The sequence below is a fragment of the Chiloscyllium punctatum genome, chromosome 6, assembly GCF_047496795.1.
Source record: "Chiloscyllium punctatum isolate Juve2018m chromosome 6, sChiPun1.3, whole genome shotgun sequence".
In the NCBI taxonomy this organism is placed as follows: domain Eukaryota; kingdom Metazoa; phylum Chordata; class Chondrichthyes; order Orectolobiformes; family Hemiscylliidae; genus Chiloscyllium; species Chiloscyllium punctatum.
In genome coordinates this window covers 42830495-42850032 of record NC_092744.1, presented here as the reverse complement: position 1 = coordinate 42850032, position 19538 = coordinate 42830495, and the positions used below count along the sequence as shown (strand labels likewise).

The window sequence follows — 19538 nt, the reverse complement described above, 5'->3', positions numbered from 1 at the left end:
TTGACTGTCTTAATGGCTCTGTGAAGGTCATACTTGGATTCCTTATATTTGAGTGGATCTCCTGATCTGAAGACCTGGTTTATAGCAGGTTCCGTATGTCCTGATTCATCAATGATTTGGAGATGCCGGTGTTGGACTGGGGTGTACAAAGTTAAAAATCACACAAATCCTTCAGAACCAACATGTTAATTCTAAGAGAGACTTAAACAATCCAGCTCTTTTTCAAAATATAATTTCAGTTACGTCATTCTGTAAACTTATGCTATAAATTCTGCATCTTACGATCTTATACTCTACAACCACCTGATGAAGGAGCAGCGCTCTGAAAGGCAGTGCTTCCAAATAAATCTGTTGGACTATAACCTGCTGTTGTGTGATTTTTAAATTATTCATCCAGGGTTTCCTGTTGGGGAAGTTTTTAATCACTTAGAATATGGATGCAGGGTTTGATTGATTAATTAATATGTAAATCCTAGAATTTCTTTCAAGTCACAGTCCCAAGATAACTTAAAATTTTATAAAAAAAAGGTGATATCGCAGCTCAAACAATGCATTAAATGAGTGAGGTTAGTCTGTATCCCAATGTTGAGTCAGAGCAGTTCTATTGTCAAAGTAGGAATTTATAAAATGTCTCATGGACTAATTCCCTACAGATTGTGTGTTTTTTGAACAAAATCGAATGTATCTGCAAATGCAAATTCACCCCATAAAGTCGTGTGTGTGTGAGTGAGTGACTGCGAGAGAGAGAGAGAGGTGCTTGGTAGAGTGTGTCCTCAAGTGTGGCGAAGCACATGCCTATATTCAAGGGTGTGCGCGTGTGTTGAGGATGTATAGTGTAGTGGGGTCATTTGTAGTGTGGCATGAACCCCAGAACCCAGTTGAGGCCATCCTCATGGGTACTAAACTTGGCTATGTGACTCTGCGTTGTTGCGTATCCTGAAGTCCACCTGGGAGGCCGGTCATCCAAAGATCCAAAGCCGAATGTTCTTGACTGCTGAAGTGTTCCCCGACTGGGAGGGCACATCTCTGTCAGGCAATTGTTGCACGGTATCCATTCATCCAATGTCATAGCATCTGCTTGGTCTCGCTAATATCAGATCAGCCATATGTTATTGTCAAAGCAGACTGACCTAATCTTGTTCATATGTTCATGGCTCATGTGTTGTTCAAATCATTGGTTGCACCAGTGTTGACTATGCCAAAACACTCCTGGCAAATTGTATCAAATCCATTCATGGCCTCACCTCTCTGAATCTATGGAATCTCCTCCGAACTCATAACCCTCAACAACATCTGCACTCCTTTAACTCTGGCATCTTAAGAATCCTCAATTATAATCGCTTCAGCATCAGTGATTGTGCTTTCAGTTGCATGTGCTGAAATCTCTGCCTCCCTATCCTACTCTCTGACTTTAAGACAACTTTTCTCAGAATGTAACCTCTTTCCTCTGAAAAGCAATCGAGTGAACGATTCCTGTAACTGTTTCTCATGCAGTGTGGCTTCTTGTCCTCAGTTGAAGCTACAGCACTGTTCTAAAACCCACATTGAAAATCCCACTTATATTTCTGCTGCTGAAATGACCAAATACCAGAGATTTTAGTTTGCCCCTTGCATTCTCAAGAGATCCTAGTTTGTCCATTGTCGTCCCACAGCTAATACAAATCAACTGATCCCTTTTCTCAGATCAAATTTGTTGAAAAGTAAAACTGGTTATAATATTGGTTGTGGTACACTAATTCTTTGTAAATAAGCCTTTACCATTGAACACAAGCACATTTTTATTTGCAATGAGAAGTTCAATTACCAGTACACCCATTTTGTACCTATTATTAAAAGTACTTTATTTTTACTTAATAGCCAGTTTATAAAATATTCTTTTGTTTCACATAGTGAGGCAAATACTTTTCCTTAGGCAGTTACTTTTCTAAATAATCTCCTTTAAAACAGGAAAAACTAGAAATGTAAGGCAATAAATGCTTGTTGATTATATAACAACAAACAAACTTGATTTCAATGATAAAGCAAGAAACATTCGGATTGCCATCATTATTGTCCATGTAACTTAAAAAGCAAGCTTCTTCATTAACAGGTAGACTCTGGAATCTACTTCAAAGCCGTGTAAGTTATTTGCATCACCTTGAAGTCTCATCAGTAGACCTCCATATGATACATAGGCTGATCTGAAAAGAGGGAAAATCCACAATGAGTATTTCTGCATCAATTTCAAGAAAATTTAATGTAAAACAATGTCTCTGCTTTCACAGTCTCTAAGCATATAGGATATATTTACCAACAAGCTGAGATACTAGTATCAGAAGTCATTTAATCAAACTTATTATTGAACATACTGTCAGTTGATTAGCATTGTATCTATTGGCCAAAATGACCACCATCTTCGTACCAGAATACTGTGACAGTAGCATGTCCTGTTCATAGTATTCATGACAGAATTCATCAAGGATTCATCAGCAACAACCGCAAAATATGCAATACCCAAATCTAGAAGAGGAAATCTAGATAAATAACAAATCATTGCCTCTGGGTTCCCTGCTATCTTTAATAATAAAACAATCATGGGATGTGGGCATTGCTAGATTGGCCAGCATTTATTTTTTGTCCCTAGTCGCTTTTGAGAAGGTAGTGTTCAGCCAACTTCGTGAACTACTGCAGTCTATTTGGTGTGGGTACATCTACAATACTGTTAGGCAGGGATTTTAAGCAGCAACACTGAAGGAATGGCAATTTATTTACAAATTTGCATGGTGAGTGGCTTGAAAAGTAATTTGCAGGTGGTGGTGTTCCCATGTATCTGCTGCCCTTATCCTTCTACATGGCAATGGTTGTGGGTTTGGATGTTGCTGTGTAAGGAGTCTCAGTGAATTGTTGCAGTTAATCTTGTATATGGTACATACGGTTGCTACTCGGCTTCAGTGGTGGAGTGCTCATGGACATAGTGCTTAACAGTCAAACTCCTTTGTCTTGGACGGTGTCAAGCTCGAATGTTGTTGAAGTTGCACTCATCACTCAAGTGGTGAATACTTTATCACACTCCAGTCATGTGCCTTGTAGATGGTGGACAAGCTTTAATGAGTCAGGAAGCGAGTTACTTGCTGCAAAATTTCTCACCTCTGACCTGTTATTGTAGCCACAGGATTTATGTTCGCCAGTTCACTTCAGCTTATGGCCAATGGATACTGGGGGAGCTTAGTACAGAGGAACCTTGATTATCCGGCATTTGATTAACCAAATTTCGATTATCCAAACAAGATTGCAAGATCCCGACGCTTGGCTAAGTTATCCAGCATTCGATTAACCAAACAAAATACTGCCACCCGTGTCCTTCGGATAATCAAAGTTCCTCTGTAATAGTTATGCCACTTAACATTAAGTGGCATAACTGGTTAGATATTCTCTTATTAAAGACTGTCATTGTCTAGCACTTATATGGCAAAAAGAATGTTATTTGCTACTTGTCAACCCAAATCTGGATATTATCCAGAGTTTGCTGCTTTTGAACATGGATTGCTTCAGCATCCAAGAAGTTGTGAATGGCGCTGAACATTGTACAATTATCAGCAATTAGTTCCAACTTTGATCTTATGATGGAGTGAAGGTCATTGATGAAGCAGCTGAAGATGGTTGGGCTGAGAGCACTACTCTAAGGAACTCTGAAGCAACGTTCCCGACCTAAGGCAAGTAACCTCCAATAACCACAACCATCTTTCTGTGAGGTAGGACTCCAGCCAGACGAACATTACAATTTCACCCCCCCCCCCCCTTGCCCATGTTTAACCTGATACCTTCACGTTCCATGGGATGTGGAGATGTGGAGACAATTTTGACAACCCCCAGGGAAAGATCTTCCCAACTGTATCCCTTTGTACTGCTATCTCTGCTGAGCATGTCCTGCTGATGGGACCCATGAAGGTGATGGTATTGTCTGGGTCATGGTGTGTAAGAAATGGTTGCATGAATATGACGATGTTATGCATCTGCATGATTCAGCTGTTAGACATAGTTCTCCCAATTAATCTCTAGCCTTCAGATAGCAATAAGGAGGACTTTGCAGGGTTGACAGTGCTGAGATTATCATTGCTGTTTCCAGTGCCAAGATCACCATCAGATGGTCCATCAGTTTTAGTCCTTTTTTGGGATTTTTTTTCAATAGTTGACATAATTGAATTGACTTGTATGAATGGCATTTGAAGACTTAACCAGTTAAGCATCAACCATATTGCTGTAGGTCTGGAGTCACATGTGTGCCAGAACAACTAAGCACACAAAAGACATTAGTGAACCAGATGGGTTTTTAATGATTTAATAATTTTGAGTTCATTATTCAAATTTTAACTCCAGATTTTATTGAATTCAAATCCCACAATCTGCTGTGGTGGGATTTCAACCCAAGTATCCAGAATACTACTTGGATCTTGGGATTACTCATCCAGTAACAATATTACTACACCATCACCTCCCATAGACTAGGGCTGCATCATCACTGAACCTAAAATCCTCAAACTCCTTATCCAACAGTAGTAGACTACACAGGGATGACCACCATCTTCATAAGAATAGCTTGCAACCCATCCAGATGCCGATTAAATGTTGTAATTGTACCAGCCTCCCCACTTCCCCTGGCAGCACATTCCATACACGCAACACCCTCTACATGGAAATGTTGCCCCTTAGGTCTCTTTTATATCTTTACCATCTCACCCTAATTCTTATTGATAAGAATTACTAGAATTAATAAGAATTCATCCGTAATGTACGGATGAAGGGTCAATTTCCAAAGTTTATTCTAACATCTTCCTATTCATCACAAACCACAAGCACTTATCCCCAGACTTCTTTCTAATCAGAATTGAACAAAGATTAAGGAATGAAAAGATTTGCTCCAAATAGCAGTGCACGATGACTAATTTCAGAAAGTACAGACTGTCTTGATAAGAACCCAGATTTTGAATGATAATTGCATCAAAGGATTTTACCAAATTATCTCAATGACCATGTGTAACATATATTTTTAAGTAATAAAACTCACCATTTAAGAAACATAAAATTTAAATAAAACATAAAATTGCCTGTATTGTGTTCAGTTTGGCCTCCTTATCTGATGACGATGATTTTGGCTATTGAGGGAGTTTAAGGAAGGCTTATCTGACTGATTCTTGGGATGGCAAGACTCACACACAGGGAGAGACTGATCGGTTCGAAAAGTGAGAAAGGATCTCATTGGAACCTATGAAATTCTAACAAAATTAGACAGGGAAGATACAAGGAGGACGTTGTCTCTGATTGGGGACTGCAGAACCATGGGTCACAGTCTAAGGATAAGGGGTAAAGTCAGAGAGTCACAGAGATGTTCAGCTTCAGTTCAACTCATCCATGCCGACCAGATATCCTAATCTAATCTAGTCCCATTTGCCAACACTTGGCCCATACCTCTCTTCACCTGTCTCATTCATAAACCCATCCAGATGCCGATTAAATGTTGTAATTGTACCAGCCTCCCCACTTCCCCTGGCAGCACATTCCATACACGCAACACCCTCTACATGGAAATGTTGCCCCTTAGGTCTCTTTTATATCTTTACCATCTCACCCTAAACCAATGCCCTCTAGTTCTGGACTCCCTCACCCCAGGGAAAAGACCTTGTCTGTTTATCCTATCCATGCCCCTCATGATTTTATAAACCACTGTAAGGTCACCCCTCAGCTCTAGAGACAACAGCCCCGGCCTCAGCCTCTCCCTATTGCTTAAACCCTCCAAACCTAGCAACATTCTTATAAATCTTTTCTGAATCCTTTCAGATCTCATAGCGTCCTTCAGACAGTAGAGAGACCAGAATTGCATGTAATATTCCAAAAGTGGTCTTTTAGGAATTGCTTCACCTAGGGAGCAGTAAGCCTGTGGAATGCTCTACCACCGCAAACTGTTGGGGCCAAAACACTGAAGAAAGATAGAAATATAATTCTTAGGACTAAAGGGATCAAAGAACGTGGGAACAAAGTAGAAACCGGTTACTATGTTAGATTATCAGCTATGATCATGTCGAATGGGAAAGTCAGTTTGGAGGGCCAACTTCTGCCCTTGTATTCTATGTTTCCATTCTGGTTCATATCATTCGATACTTACAGTCTGGTGGCTGCTTCAGTTGAACTCTCATCGCCTTCTATTCTATAAACCTTTCCATACATGACATATTCAAATTGGTCAGCCCTGTTAGAATATAGAAAAGAAATAACATTTAGTAACATGAGACAATAAATCCCCAGAAACAGAACATACTTTTTTTTGGACCCAGTTGATCATGAGTTAACCATACCCAAGATTCGATTATTTTATGATAAAATTCATAAGTGATAATTTGAAGTAGGTGGCAATTATACTGTTTAGCAATCAACCTATCAAAACAACATGTCTGCTTTTGCAACATTTTTAGGCGATAATGAACCAGATACAATCCATGTACTGTATAAAACCGTAATGTTACATATAACTTCTCCAGTGCTTTCTTCCCATCGACCTATGTGGTTCAGTGTTGTGCAATTTTAAAGGGGATGCAAGAATACAGAGATACAGAGTTTGCATACAGAAATCTTTGTGGATAGTTGCCCTGCTATAGAAAGGATGGTATTACACTGAAAAGGGTACAAGGATGTCACCAAGACTGGAAATTTGAGTTCTAAAGCTAGGCTGGATAGCCTGGGACTTTTTCCCCCTGGAGAGTAGGAGGCAGAGTGGTGACCTTATAGAGGTTTATAAAATCATGAGGAACATGGATAAGGTAAATAGCAAACGTCTTTTTCCCTCTAGTCTAAAACGAGAGGGTACAGGTTTAAGTTTAGGGAAGGAAAAGTATTTTTTAAAAAAAAGAGACCCGAGGAACAACTTTTTCACACAGACGGTGATTCATATATGGAATGAGCTATGGAACAGGAAGTGGTAGAAGTGGGTACAATTATGACAATTAAAGGACATTTGGACAGGTACATGGATAGGAAACATTTAGAGGGCTATGGCCAAATGGAGGTAAATGGAACTAGTTCAGTTTAGGACCCCTGGTCGGCATTGACGAGTTGGGCCAAAGGGTCTGTTTCCACTTTCATGTGCTGTTAACAAAATAATTCAGGGTTTTCAGCTTTACAAATAGAGTCACAGAGTACAAAAGCAAATGAAGTCAGACTATTTGAGATAATTAAAATTATATGTTTAAATATGCACTAATAACCTCAGAGCAGACAAATGTAGCATGCATGCTCTCTAAGCATGATGATAATGTGGCCAATGCTGTCAGCATAATAGGATATGTAGCCAGTCCTGTGATACTCAAGATAAGAATTTCCATTTGTAAAACATCTTTCACAACTTGAATCAGCAAGCAAAACAGACAGGGGGGTGTGTTAGGCTCACAGTGATAACAAACATCCTGGGACTTTTGAAGAGAAAACAAAACAATCTGCAAAGAATGAAAGGTCCTGTTTATTATTCAGGATATGTAACGTTATTGATTATTTTCTCACTTACAAGTGATCTTTGACAAGAAGTAAAACAATGTAATTCACTGGGAGATTTGAATCTATAAACTTCCAAGCTGACCACATCAGGAAGAGACCAAGATGAAATTTTCCAAGAATGCCTCACAACCATATGTTCATAAATAAAATCTATATTAGCTGGACCTCATAAAGCTTTTGGTAGCTGTGCGAAGCACAAGACAAAGAAATGCTATTGACCCTTTCTAAATTGATGGATAGGCCTCAGCTGGGGTAAGGCGTCTAATTTGGAGTATCACATTCTAGGGGTCTCAACGGTACTGCCCATCCCTCTGGGCCAGGAGTCCCAGGTGCAATTCTGCCCTGCTCTAGGGTGTGTAACAGCATGTCTGAACAGGCTTATTACAAACATTTATAAGCTCTAGGATGAAGTTCAAGGTCTTGGAGAGGTTGTAGAGATTTACAAGAAAGGCACCTTCAGTTGCCTGGATAGACAACTGTCTGTGCTTGTTGTCGTAGCAGCAATGAGGATTAAGAGGAAGTATAATCAAGGTGTTCAAAATCATGAAGGTTAAACCATTCACAATAGCTGGTAGTTCAGTAACCAGGAAACACAGATTTCAACCATCACAAACCAAAAAGGTGAGAATAGCAAAACTGTTTCTATCAGTGAGTTATAATGATGTGGAATCCATTTTCTGAAAGAATGATAGACAAAAATTCAATGGCAACTTTCAACAAAAAGCACAAATGTTTGTAAAGACAGCAAGGCCATGAGAAAAGAGTAGAGTGGAACTTAGTAGGTGGCTGTTTCGTAGGACTTGCACTGTCAAGATGGGCTCAATGGCCTCTATCTGTACAGTAAGATTTATTATTCTATGTGTACCTCGATGGCCGGTCATCTGTGGGATTATACTCTCCATCATCTGGCGTTCCATCTTCATAAAGAGTACTTGCTATCACAAGACGAAACTTGTCACCTGAAGAAAAGCGTGAAGAGAAAGAAACTTTCAACATGACAGGGGACAACTTTATAACTTGAAAAACTCCTTAGATTATTCTACATACAATCCAAACCCCTTGAATAAATTCAAATATATTTTCTTTGTCGACAGTCTATTTTACTTGCTTTCAAGAATAGTGTAACTGTAGGAAGAGCACCTGGAGGAAGAGCACCTCATCTTCCACCTAGGAACCCTCCAGCCACAAGGGATGAAGGCAGATTTCTCCAGCTTCCTCATTTCCCCCCCCCCTCACCTTATCTCAGTCCCAACCCTCGGACTCAGCACTGCCTCCTTGACCTGCAATCTTCTTTGCCCCCACCCCCTCTCCGCCCCCACCCCCTCTCCGGCCTATCACCTTAACCGCCTTCCACCTATCGCATTCCCAAAGCCCCTCCCCCAAGTTCCTCCTCCCTACCTTTTATCTTAGCCTGCTTAGCACACCTTCCTCATTCCTGAAGAAGGACTCATGCCCGAAACGTCGATTCTCCTGCTCCTTGGATGCTGCCTGACCTGCTGCACTTTTCCAGCAACACATTTTTCAGCTCTGATCTCCAGCATCTGCAGTCCTCACTTTCTCCTAACTGTATAAATGAGTTTACTAATATTCTCTTCTTAAAATCTATGTAAGACTTGTACGTACATCAAAAAAGTACAAACTGTTTTTTTACATCTGAGGAATACTATAAATGTTATCAAACCAAAACACAACCAAGTAAAGCATTTCTAAATGTCCTTACATCATTACACCGAAGATTTTCAACTCCTGAAAAACCTGAACATTTTCATAAGACCAATGTAATGAAAAACAAATTTCATATGATAAATCTTCACTACATTCCAAGCGCAACTCTTAGTGATAACTTATACCACTGAACCCAATTCATGAAACTGAAGGACACAATTATCAAAAAGCAATTTTGGAGGAACCAGTATGGATTTTATCAAATCAGAGACCAGCTCAGCAAATTGCACTGGATGTGTAAACACCAATGTAATCTCAAATAAGATAGTCTTCACAATAACTATAATTACTACAAATATGTGTTTCTAATCTTTTGTAACATTAAAAATTCTACTGGTAATGACAGCCTGGTATCCAGAAGTAATGTTACCTTGGGGTACAACTGAAAGTTGTCCACCCCTGCCACTTTTAGTATACTAGGAGAAATTGCCACTTTTGCAGCACTGCAGGTGTCAAATGGAAAGACCTTTCAATTCTTCCATAATAGCAACATTGCTTGAGCTGGATTGGAACTGAACTGGAATTTTTAAACACAGTAACCACAAAAATGTGTTAACTGAAATTCTTACCTAGTTCAACAGGGTAAATCTGAATGTTTACATCAAGTATTAGATCCATTTTAAAGGATTCACTTTCACAGTGTAAGCGAGAAACTGTAAAAACAGCAGAAAAGTTCTATTATTTGCCCAAAGGTATCTAAATATTACTTTTAGTTGTCAGTTTATCTGAACTATCTGCTGCACAATCAAACACTATCTTTTTGTCAGAGTAATATTTTTGTTATGGTTGCACATTTGTTAGTTCATTTTTTTTGCACTATAGTACATCCTCCTCATTAAAAATACATAAAATACAAGGCAACCCAAAAAGTGCACCAAATTAATTCAAGTAGAAAATGCCAGATTTAGGCAACAGCATATTACGGGATGTTGTTGAATTGGGGAATGGACTAAAAATTGACAGGTGGAATTCAACAACTTATATTTAGGTAACACTTAATATAGGAAACAGTAAGTTGGACAATCAAAAAGTTGCTCAGAGTTATGTTTTGGAAGCATCTTACGGGATAAATGAGAGGTAGAAGGTAGAGAGAGGTTTAGTAAGAGAACTCCAGAACAGAGTCAGAGACTATGTAACATAATTTGCAACAACAAAAAAAGTCAAAGAAGCTCAAGAGGCCAGAAATAAACAAGTCCAGGCATAACAGTCACAGAGGTGCACAGCATGGAAACAAGACTTTTCAGTCCGTCTTGTCCATGCCAACCAGATATCCTAAATTAATCTTGTCCCAGTTGCCAGCAGTTGGCCCATATCCCTCTAAACCCTTCCTGTTCATTTACCCAATCAGATGTTGTAACTGTAAATGTTATAATTGTACCAGCCTTCAGCACTTCCTTTGACAGTTCATTCCATACATGCATCACCGTTCTTGTGAAAAAGTTGCCCATTAGGTCCCTTTTAAACCTTTCCCATCTTACCCTAAACCTATGCCCTCGAGTTCTGGATTCCCCCACCCAGACGTGATAAAGGGACGTAGGATGGAATTAAAATGTTCAGGAGGGGTAGGCTAATGGAAGAATTGGAAAAGAAGGATGTGAATTTTAAAATCAAGGCATTGCTGAAACAGCAAACACAATAGGTAAGCGAGGACAGGGGTGAGGTGAAAAAAAGGATTTTGTGCAAGTTAGAACATGAGCAACAGAAATGACTTCAAGTTTACAGAATATGGAAAGTCAACTAGGAAGCCTCCTAAGTAATCAAATTCTGCAGTAATAAAGTTATGAATGAGAGTTTTAACAACAGATAAATTGAGGCAAATGTTTACAAAGTGTGAGGTGATGCCCTTTGGTAAAAAAGTTACTAAATTCAGAACAGAAGTAGTTTTGTTGTGGAGGAAGAGCAGAAATATTTAAGGATATGGATTTATAGCCAATTAAAACCAGTATATTGGTAAAAAAACAAAAGTTAATGAAAATTCAGGTTTTACCATAAAAGATATATTGTGAATAAAGCAATTGGTGCTGATGACTATAATATATAAACTATAATAAGACATTAGTGCCTATGAGGAAACAGAGATAGATTTAAAAATTGGATACAGGCTTGAAAAAACACAAATTTGAGGCAACATAATGTTAATTTAAAATTATTGAAGAATGATACAGGTTCGCTGAAAATGTGTTGCTGGAAAAGCGCAGGTCAGGCAGCATCCAAGGAACAGGAGAATCGACATTTCGGTCATGAGCCCTTCTTCAGGAATGTTGCCTGATGGATGGTGCCTGACCTGCTGCGCTTTTCCAGCAACACATTTTCAGCTCTGATCTCCAGCATCTGCAGTCCTCACTTTCTCTTACATAAGCTGTTTCAACTACATTAATCAAAGTGTGCTTGTGTCTGTTTTCTACGGCAGAAGGTGAATTAAGTAAAATTAAACCTAACTGTTAAGGTCACTCTTTGGAGGAATGTTATTGGAATCCCAAATACAAAAGAAGACAGGAGAATTTTGTATTGTTACGAAGCTGTGGGAATTCACTCCCAGTATTCGTGGATAAGGAAGGGGGGAATAAGCGTGGGTAGACCGAGTACTGAATGTATAATTACGAACAAGTGTAGGTGTAACAATATCTTTGAACAGGTTGACTGGAAAAATAGGATACTGCTTTTTTTAAAAAAAAACATTTAAATGAAAGGGTAGGAACAGGGCCTGTAAATGTGGTCTAAATCATTGCCTACTGCCGTGGAAGCAGCAATAGGGTTTGTTCGGTCCGAACTGGGGCTTTTACAAACTTCAGGAAAACACATGTACAACATTACAGGAACTGGTGAAATCAATGAACTGTGTATTAAACGATGCACTGGAAGATTGTGAAGAGTTTGAGTTAGAAGTGGACGACGAAGGCTGGCTTGCTCTGCTCTGTTACCTGAGCCCATTCTCACGCAGCACTGTCCATCTCTTTTCCTTACCTCTGTCAAACTTTATACCTTCCGGGTCAATATCCTTCACATCAAAGATATCCTCAAATAAAATTCCTGCCATCCTTGTGCAAACAAAATTACAGTTAACTTCTAGCAAACACAAGCAAGATAATTTCAAACTGCTACCGAACAGGCCACGACAGTTTTCTCACTGTATGCCGGGATACTGGCAGACCTGCTTTGCCTCCCAGCAGACTGGCAACAGTACTGTGTGAGCATTTGACTGTTGTCTCGCCATCTTTAATCAAGGCATTATTTTGTGTTTCACAATACAGTATAGTGGTTAGATTAGATTCCCTACAGTGTGGAAACAGGCCCTTTGGTCCAACCAGTCCATACCGACCCTCTGAAGAGGAACCCATCCAGACCCACTTCGCTCTAACTAATGCACCTAACACTATGGGCAATTTAGCATGGCCAATTCACCTGACCTGCACATCTTCGGACTGTGGGAAGGTACAAGAGCATCCGGAGGAAACCAACACAGACATGGGGAAAATGTGCAAACTCCAAACAGACAGTCGCCCAAGGCTGGAATCAAACCTGGGACCCTGGTGCTGTGAGGCAGCAGCGTTAACCACTGAGCCACAGTGTCCCTAACTGAAAGGTTTTTTTCTTAATGTAAATAAATCAGTTTAGTTCTTTTAGGTCTCTCTGTTTTTAACTGTATTTTAAACATTGATGGAGTTATATGAAAAATATGGCAGGTGCTGTAAATCTGAAATATATAAATTATTTGGAATATCTCTTGGTCTGTTAGCCAGCTATGGACACAGAAATAGACTTAGAGTCATGGAGTCATAGCGATGTACAGTCCAACCCATCCATGCCGACCAGATATCCCAACCCAATCTAGTCCCACCTGCCAGCACCCGGCCCATATCCCACCAAACCCTTCCTATTCATATACCCATCCAAATGCCTCTTAAATGTTGCAATTGTACCAGCCTCCACCACATCCTCTGGCAGCTCATTCCATACACATACCACCCTCTGCGTGAAAAAGTTGCCGCTTAGGTCTCTTTTATATCTTTTCCCTCTCACCCTAAACCTATGCCCTCTCGTTCTGGACTCCCCGACCCCAGGGAAAAGACTTTGTCTATTTATCCTATCTGTGCCCCTCATAATTTTGTAAACCTCTATAAGGTCACCCCTCAGACTCTGACGCTCCAGAGAAAACAGCCCCAGCCTGTTCAGCCTCTCCCTGTAGCTCAGATCCTCCAACCCTGGCAACATCCTTTTCTGAACCCTTTCAAGTTTCACAACATCTTTCCAATAGGAAGGAGACCAGAATTGCACGCAATATTCCAACAGGGGCCGAACCAATGTCCTGTTGTACAGCCGCAACATGACCTTCCAACTCCTGTGCTCAATACTCTGACCAATAAAGGATAACATTCCAAACGCTTTCTTCACTATCCTATCTACCTGCGACTCCACTTTCAAGGAGCTAGGAACCTGCACTCCAAGGTCTCTTTGTTCAGCAACACTCCCGAGGACCTTACCATTAAGTGTATAAGTCCTGCTAAGATTTGCTTTCCCAAAATACAGCACCTCGCATTTATCTGAATTAAACTCCACCTGCCACTTCTCAGCCCATTGGCCCATCTGGTCCAGATCCTGTTGTAATCTGAGGTAACCCTCTTCGCTGTCCACTACACCTCCAATTTTGGTGTCATCTGTAAACATGTTAACTGTACCTCTTATGCTCGCATCCAAATCATTTATGTAAATGACAAAAAGTAGAGGGCCCAGCACTGATCCTTGTGGCACTCCACTGGTCACAGACCTCCAGTCTGAAAAACAACCCTCCACCACCACCCTCTTGTCTTCTACCTTTGAGCCAGTTCTGTATCCAAATGGCTAGTTCTGCCTCTATTCCACGAGATCTAACCTTGCTAATCAGTCTCCCATGGGGAACCTTGTCAAATGCCTTACTGAAGTCCATATAGATCTGTCTCTTCTTGTGGCCTTCAAGACCAAATCGGTCTTCCAAGTCCACACTTGCTGGATTCCAAAACTGGGCTCAGCATTCTTCCTGGAAGCAGTATTCACCCACATCTGTTGACCACCTGCAACAGTCAGTCACTCCACCATCAACAATAAACCCGATGAGCTATCTGATGAAGGAGCAGCATTCCAAAAGCTAGTGCTTCCAAGTAAACCTATTGGACTATATCCTAGTGTTGTGTGATTTTTACTTTGTCCACCCCAGTCCAACACTGACTCCTCTATATCAACAGTGTACTGTATACTGCATCTTGCTAAGTTCCTTTCACCAAAACCTCTACCTGTGACCCACTATGACAAATAACAGGTGCATATCAGAACATCACCATCTAACATTTTTCTTTCAAGTCACACACACCCTGACCAGGAAATATGCCACTTTACCTTCATTGTATCTGGGACAAAATTTGAGAACTTCGGTACTGTGGGTATGCTGACAACACAAAGACTCTGCTGCCCATGCAATCAGCATGGCCATAAATATTGGCCTTGAAAGCAATGTTCACATCCCATGAAGTAATAAGATGATGAATATAACTGGCTTCCTTGCCAGCTTGACCACATTGAGTGTCCAGATGAAGACTCAGTGGGAAAGCTGCTGCCATTGCTACTCAAGTCTTTCCTGGTGAAAAACTTCCTTCTCCAGTTTCAGGCTTTGACCAAACAAAATCAGAGTTGTTTGCCTTTTCTCTTTTCAGTATCAGTGCAGGCACATTCCACTGGATAAGTGATTATCAACTGAAAGCTCCAGCACTGAGATCCATATTTAAGAAGTGAGGAAATTCTGAGCAGATGGAAAATATTATCTTTCTCCAAGGGACTGTAGTAAAAGATGTCATAGACAGTTTAAGAGGTGGAGGATGATGTGATGGTTGAAAGCCTTAAGTAGAGACTCTGCCTTTGGATCATGAAAGTGCTTGATTATAGATTTTTGTGGAAATGGTCTCCAATTCAGCTATAATGCTTCATTCAAACTTCACATTGTCAATGATCAATGTTAGAACTCTGACATTCAATGCAGGGAATGAATAGTTCCTCCAATAGGAGGCAGTGTGGAAACTGCCAGCGTTTTACCTTGATGAAAGCCTAGGTTACTGCTCTGAAGGCCCTCTTAGATTACAAAATTTGGTGGATTACGGCCTGTCCCTAGTCTGATTTTGAGGTGTTGTAGAATCTAGTTAATACCATTATACTAGTTATCAGGCTGATGATTGTGCCTGCCAACCAAAACTGCAAGGAGAAAGTGAGGACTGCAGATGCTGGAGATCAGAGCTGAAAATGTGTTGCTGGAAAAGCGCAGCAGGTCAGGCAGCAGCCAAGGAGCAGGAGAATCGACGTTTCGGGCATGAGCCCTTCTTCAGGAATGAGCAAAGTGTGCCAAGCAGGCTGAGATAAAAGGTAGGGAGGAGGGACTTGGGGGAGGGGCGTTAGAAATGTGATAGGTGGAAGGAGGTTAAGGTGAGGATGATAAGGTGAGGGTGATAGGCCAGAGTGGGGGTGGGGGCAGAAAGGTCAGGAAGAAGATTGCAGGTTAGGAAGGTGGTGCTGAGTTCAAGGGTTGGGGGTGAGACAAAGTGGGGGGAGGGGAAATGAGGAAACTGGAGAAATCTGAGTTCATCCCTTGTGGTTGGAGGGTTCCTAGACAGAAGATGAGGTGCTCTTCCTCCAGCTGTCGTGTTGCTACGGTCTGGCGATGGAGGAGTCCAAGGACCTGCATGTCCTTGGTGGAGTGGAGGGGGAGTTGAAGTGTTGAGCCACAGGTGGTTAGATTGGTTGGATTGAGCCACGGGTGGTTGGGTTGGTTGGGTTGAGCCATGAGGTGGTTGGGTTGGTTGGGTTGAGCCATGGGGTGGTTGGGTTGGTTGGTTCACCTGCACCTCCGCACCTGCAAATTCACTTGCACCTCCACACACATCATTTACTGCATCTGCTGCACCCGATGTGGCCTCCTCTATATTGGGGAGACAGGCCGCCTACTTGCAGAACATTTCAGAGAACACTTCTGGGGCACCCGGACCAACCAACCCAACCATCCCGTGGCTTCAGCACCCCCTCCCAATCCACCAAGGACATGCAGGTCCTTGGACTCCTCCATCGCCAGACCATAGCAACACAACGGTTGGAGGAAGAGCACTTCATCTTCTGCCTAGGAACCCTCCAACCACAAGGGATGAACTCAGATTTCTCCAGTTTCCTCATTTCCCCTCCCCCCACCTTGTCTCAGTCCCAACCCTCGAACTCAGCACCACCTTCCTAACCTGCAATCTTCTTCCTGACCTCTCCGCCCCCACTCCCACTCCGGCCTATCACCCTCATCTTATCACCCTCACCTTAACCTCCTTCCACCTATCACATTTCCAACGCCCCTCCCCCAAGTCCCTCCTCCCTACCTTTTATCTTAGCCTGCTGGACACACTTTCCTCATTCCTGAAGAAGGGCTCATGCCTGAAACGTCGATTCTCCTACTCCTTGGATGCTGCCTGACCTGCTGCGCTTTTCCAGCAACACATTTTCAACCAAAACTGCAACACAAGGATCATTAGTGTCATCCATGATGCTGCTGCTACTGTCTTTCCAGACATCAGTACCAACCCATGCTCCGTCTCTCCTACAGCAAGAAAAATGTCTTCTCTATGTGGAATGCTGCAAGAGGTACTTTTCACTTCAAGGAGACTGACAGCATCAGCCTTAAAAAAAGTAACACCAGGGGGGATCTAAGATGGCGGCGATCTGAGAAGATCACACTGCAGAGTTTCGCATCGCAGCACGAGCAGGACGGTCCTTTAACCCACCCAACCCAGGTCATCAGGATTTCTTGGGGTGTTGGAAAGATTGTGGAGCCCCAAGAAACATTTTAAAATTGACTTACCCGTATTTTCCGCTGTCCAGAAATGCCTAACAAGGGAGGAGGAGCATCTGAGGCCAGGCCTGCAGCTCAGCCTGCAACAGCCTCAGAGCAGATTACTTTCGAGGACCTGGTGAACCAGCTCTCGAAATCTCGCAAGATGTTGGGGAAACAGATTGAAGATAAGCTGGCTCCAGTCTCTCTCATGCTGCAGAAGCATGATCAGCAACGGGGCAACCTGGAGAAGAGGACAGATGAGGTGGAGTACAGGGTCACAGTGGTGGAAGCTGATGCCAGTTCATTCAAGGAAGAGATCCAAGCCCTGAAGACGCAGGTTTGTAATTTGCGTGACCAAGTGGATGATCTTGAAAACAGGGGCAGGAGAAAAACATTCAGATCATCGATCTGCCCGAGGGGAAGGAAGGTGACCAGCCTGCGGAATTTGTTGATGATTGGCTTCCGAAATTCCTTGACTTGGAGACTGGCATGAGACGATTGAAGATAGAGAGGGCTCACCGGGTCACAGCACGGAGGTCGGCTCTGGGTCAACTCCCTCGTCCTTTCCTGGTGCGGTTCCATCATTACTGGAATAAGGAGAGAGTCATGGAGGCTTCCAGACTCCAGGGGAAGGATCCAAAGGCCCTAATTTACGAGGGGTCTAAGATCATGTGTTTTCAGGACTTTTCAGCAGCAGTGATCCAGAAACAAAATCGTATGATGGTGTCAAGAGAAGATTGAAGGGGCTTGGGATTCAGTACTCCCTGAGATATCCGGCAGTGCTTCGGATCACCTTAGATGGATCCATGCATCTCTTTGACACATCGGAGAAGGCAAGAGACTTTGTGGACAAACTAACCTAAGTTAAACAATTGTAGTATGTATAAATATTGTTGCTTGGGTATGCGTTTATCATTCTGTAAAAGAAATGGAGGAAATCCGGTTGGAGCTTTGTTTTTCCCCTTTTTTTGCCTCTATTGATAATAATTTGGTTCAAGCTATGTCTGGCGGTGGTTACGATGTACATTTTAAATTTCTAAGTTAGGACATACCAAAGGATGGGTGGGGTATTTATTACCTTTTTTTTAATAAAAGAATGTTTTTTTTATTCATATTGATATTCTATGGAGTGTTTATTCTTTTTAGCTTGTGCTTGTGATGCGGCTCTAGCTGGAAGAAGTGAAGGTGGTTGTGATGGTTAGATGCCTATTTATGGGCAGTTCGGGACGGGTAGTTGCCCCCTCTGGGCAGGGGGTGAGTTCCCCTACTCAGGCTATTGACGCTTTATATGTTGGTTTGTTATCTGTTTTTTGTTGTTTTTTTATTTTTAATAATTTTGTATGTTTGTTAAATGTAGTGGTTTTAGTTTATGTAGTTTTTATATTTGGTGGACCATGCGATACTAAGGCTCAGCAGTTTGTGGTTCGGGTTCATCCTCTCTGGAATTTAAATGTAATGCAGAAGATTATGGCTAATGATTTGATTAAATAGTGTACCTGGAATATCAAGGGAAGTCACTCACCAATTAAGAGGAAGAAGGTACTCTTGAGTCTTAGAAAGGAGAAGGTGGATATGGCTTTGTTACAGGAGACACATTTGGATGACAAGGAGCATCTGAAATTACAGCAGAATGGCTTTGACCGAGTTTATTTTTCATCATTTAATATCAGAAGTAGGGGAGTGGCTATATTGGTTAGGAAAAATCTCTCATTTAAATTGTTGGAATGTGTTAAAGACACATACGGGAGGTTTGTAATTCTTAAAGCCTTGATAAATGGGGACGAATATGGCATTTTAAATGCTTATTGTCCCCCAGCTCATCCTCTTAAATTCTTGGTAGATGCTTTTTCTAAACTGGTAAGTCTCAAGTCTCGGCACATCATTATAGGGGGAGATTTTAACTGCCTCATGGATGCCACAATAGACAGGTTGCCTAAAGGTCCCTCGATACCCTCTGCACAAACTAAACAGTTATTGGGTTTGTGTGGGGAATTAGGATTCGTGGACGTCTGGAAGTGTCTCCACCCTACAGGTAGGGATTTCATGTTTTTCTCCAATCCGCACAGATGTCACACGAGGATTGATTTTTTTTTCTGACCCCTGCGGTAACCCTGGATCTGGTGGCATCCTGTACGATTGGTAATATTGCCATCTCTGATCATGCTCCAGTGTACTTCATGGTTAAAATTAAGGATGTTACAGTGGATTCAAGGCGAATGGACCCCTTTATTCTCATGGACAGCAAGTTTGTGGAGTATTTCTCTAGGGAATTTCGGGCATTCCTAGACATCAACATAGGCTCGGTTGATAGCTCATCTGTTCTCTGGGAAACTGACAAAGCTTATGTTAGAGGGTTAGTTATTTCATATTCCACAAGTAGGAAGCGGCAGAAGGGTGAGCAGCAACATCTCCTTGAAACACGGTTGAAGGCAGCTGAGGAGGCCTATTTTGACATACCCTCATT

At 41.7% G+C, this 19538-nt stretch overlaps 1 protein-coding gene across 3 annotated transcripts; it reads right to left on the bottom strand.

The window, feature by feature from the left end:
* Positions 1 to 1824: 1824 nt before the first annotated feature.
* polr2h (RNA polymerase II, I and III subunit H) lies at positions 1825 to 12386 on the bottom strand. 3 transcript variants are annotated; one of them, XM_072572550.1, is made up of 5 exons: positions 12211 to 12386; positions 9816 to 9899; positions 8387 to 8480; positions 6140 to 6223; positions 1825 to 2180 (listed from the first exon to the last, which is right to left on the bottom strand). In XM_072572550.1, the coding sequence occupies exons 1-5, from the start codon at positions 12281 to 12283 to the stop codon at positions 2063 to 2065; spliced, it is 453 nt and encodes a 150-aa protein (XP_072428651.1). In that variant the 5' UTR covers positions 12284 to 12386; the 3' UTR covers positions 1825 to 2062. The 3 variants fall into 3 exon arrangements, with proteins under 3 accessions (XP_072428651.1, XP_072428653.1, XP_072428652.1); XM_072572552.1 differs by having other exon boundaries at positions 12349 to 12370; XM_072572551.1 differs by lacking the exon at positions 9816 to 9899.
* Positions 12387 to 19538: the final 7152 nt, after the last annotated feature.

Excerpts from the sequence above, each read along its gene's own strand:
- polr2h (XM_072572550.1), bottom strand. The coding sequence starts at position 12,283 with ATGGCAGGAATTTTATTTGAGGATATCTTTGATGTGAAGGATATTGAC. Across the intron at positions 9,900-12,210 it reads AGGTATAAAGTTTGACAGAG|TTTCTCGCTTACACTGTGAA; the intron begins GTAAGGAAAAGA and ends CTGTTTTTACAG. Across the intron at positions 8,481-9,815 it reads GATTTACCCTGTTGAACTAG|GTGACAAGTTTCGTCTTGTG; the intron begins GTAAGAATTTCA and ends GCTTTTCTTCAG.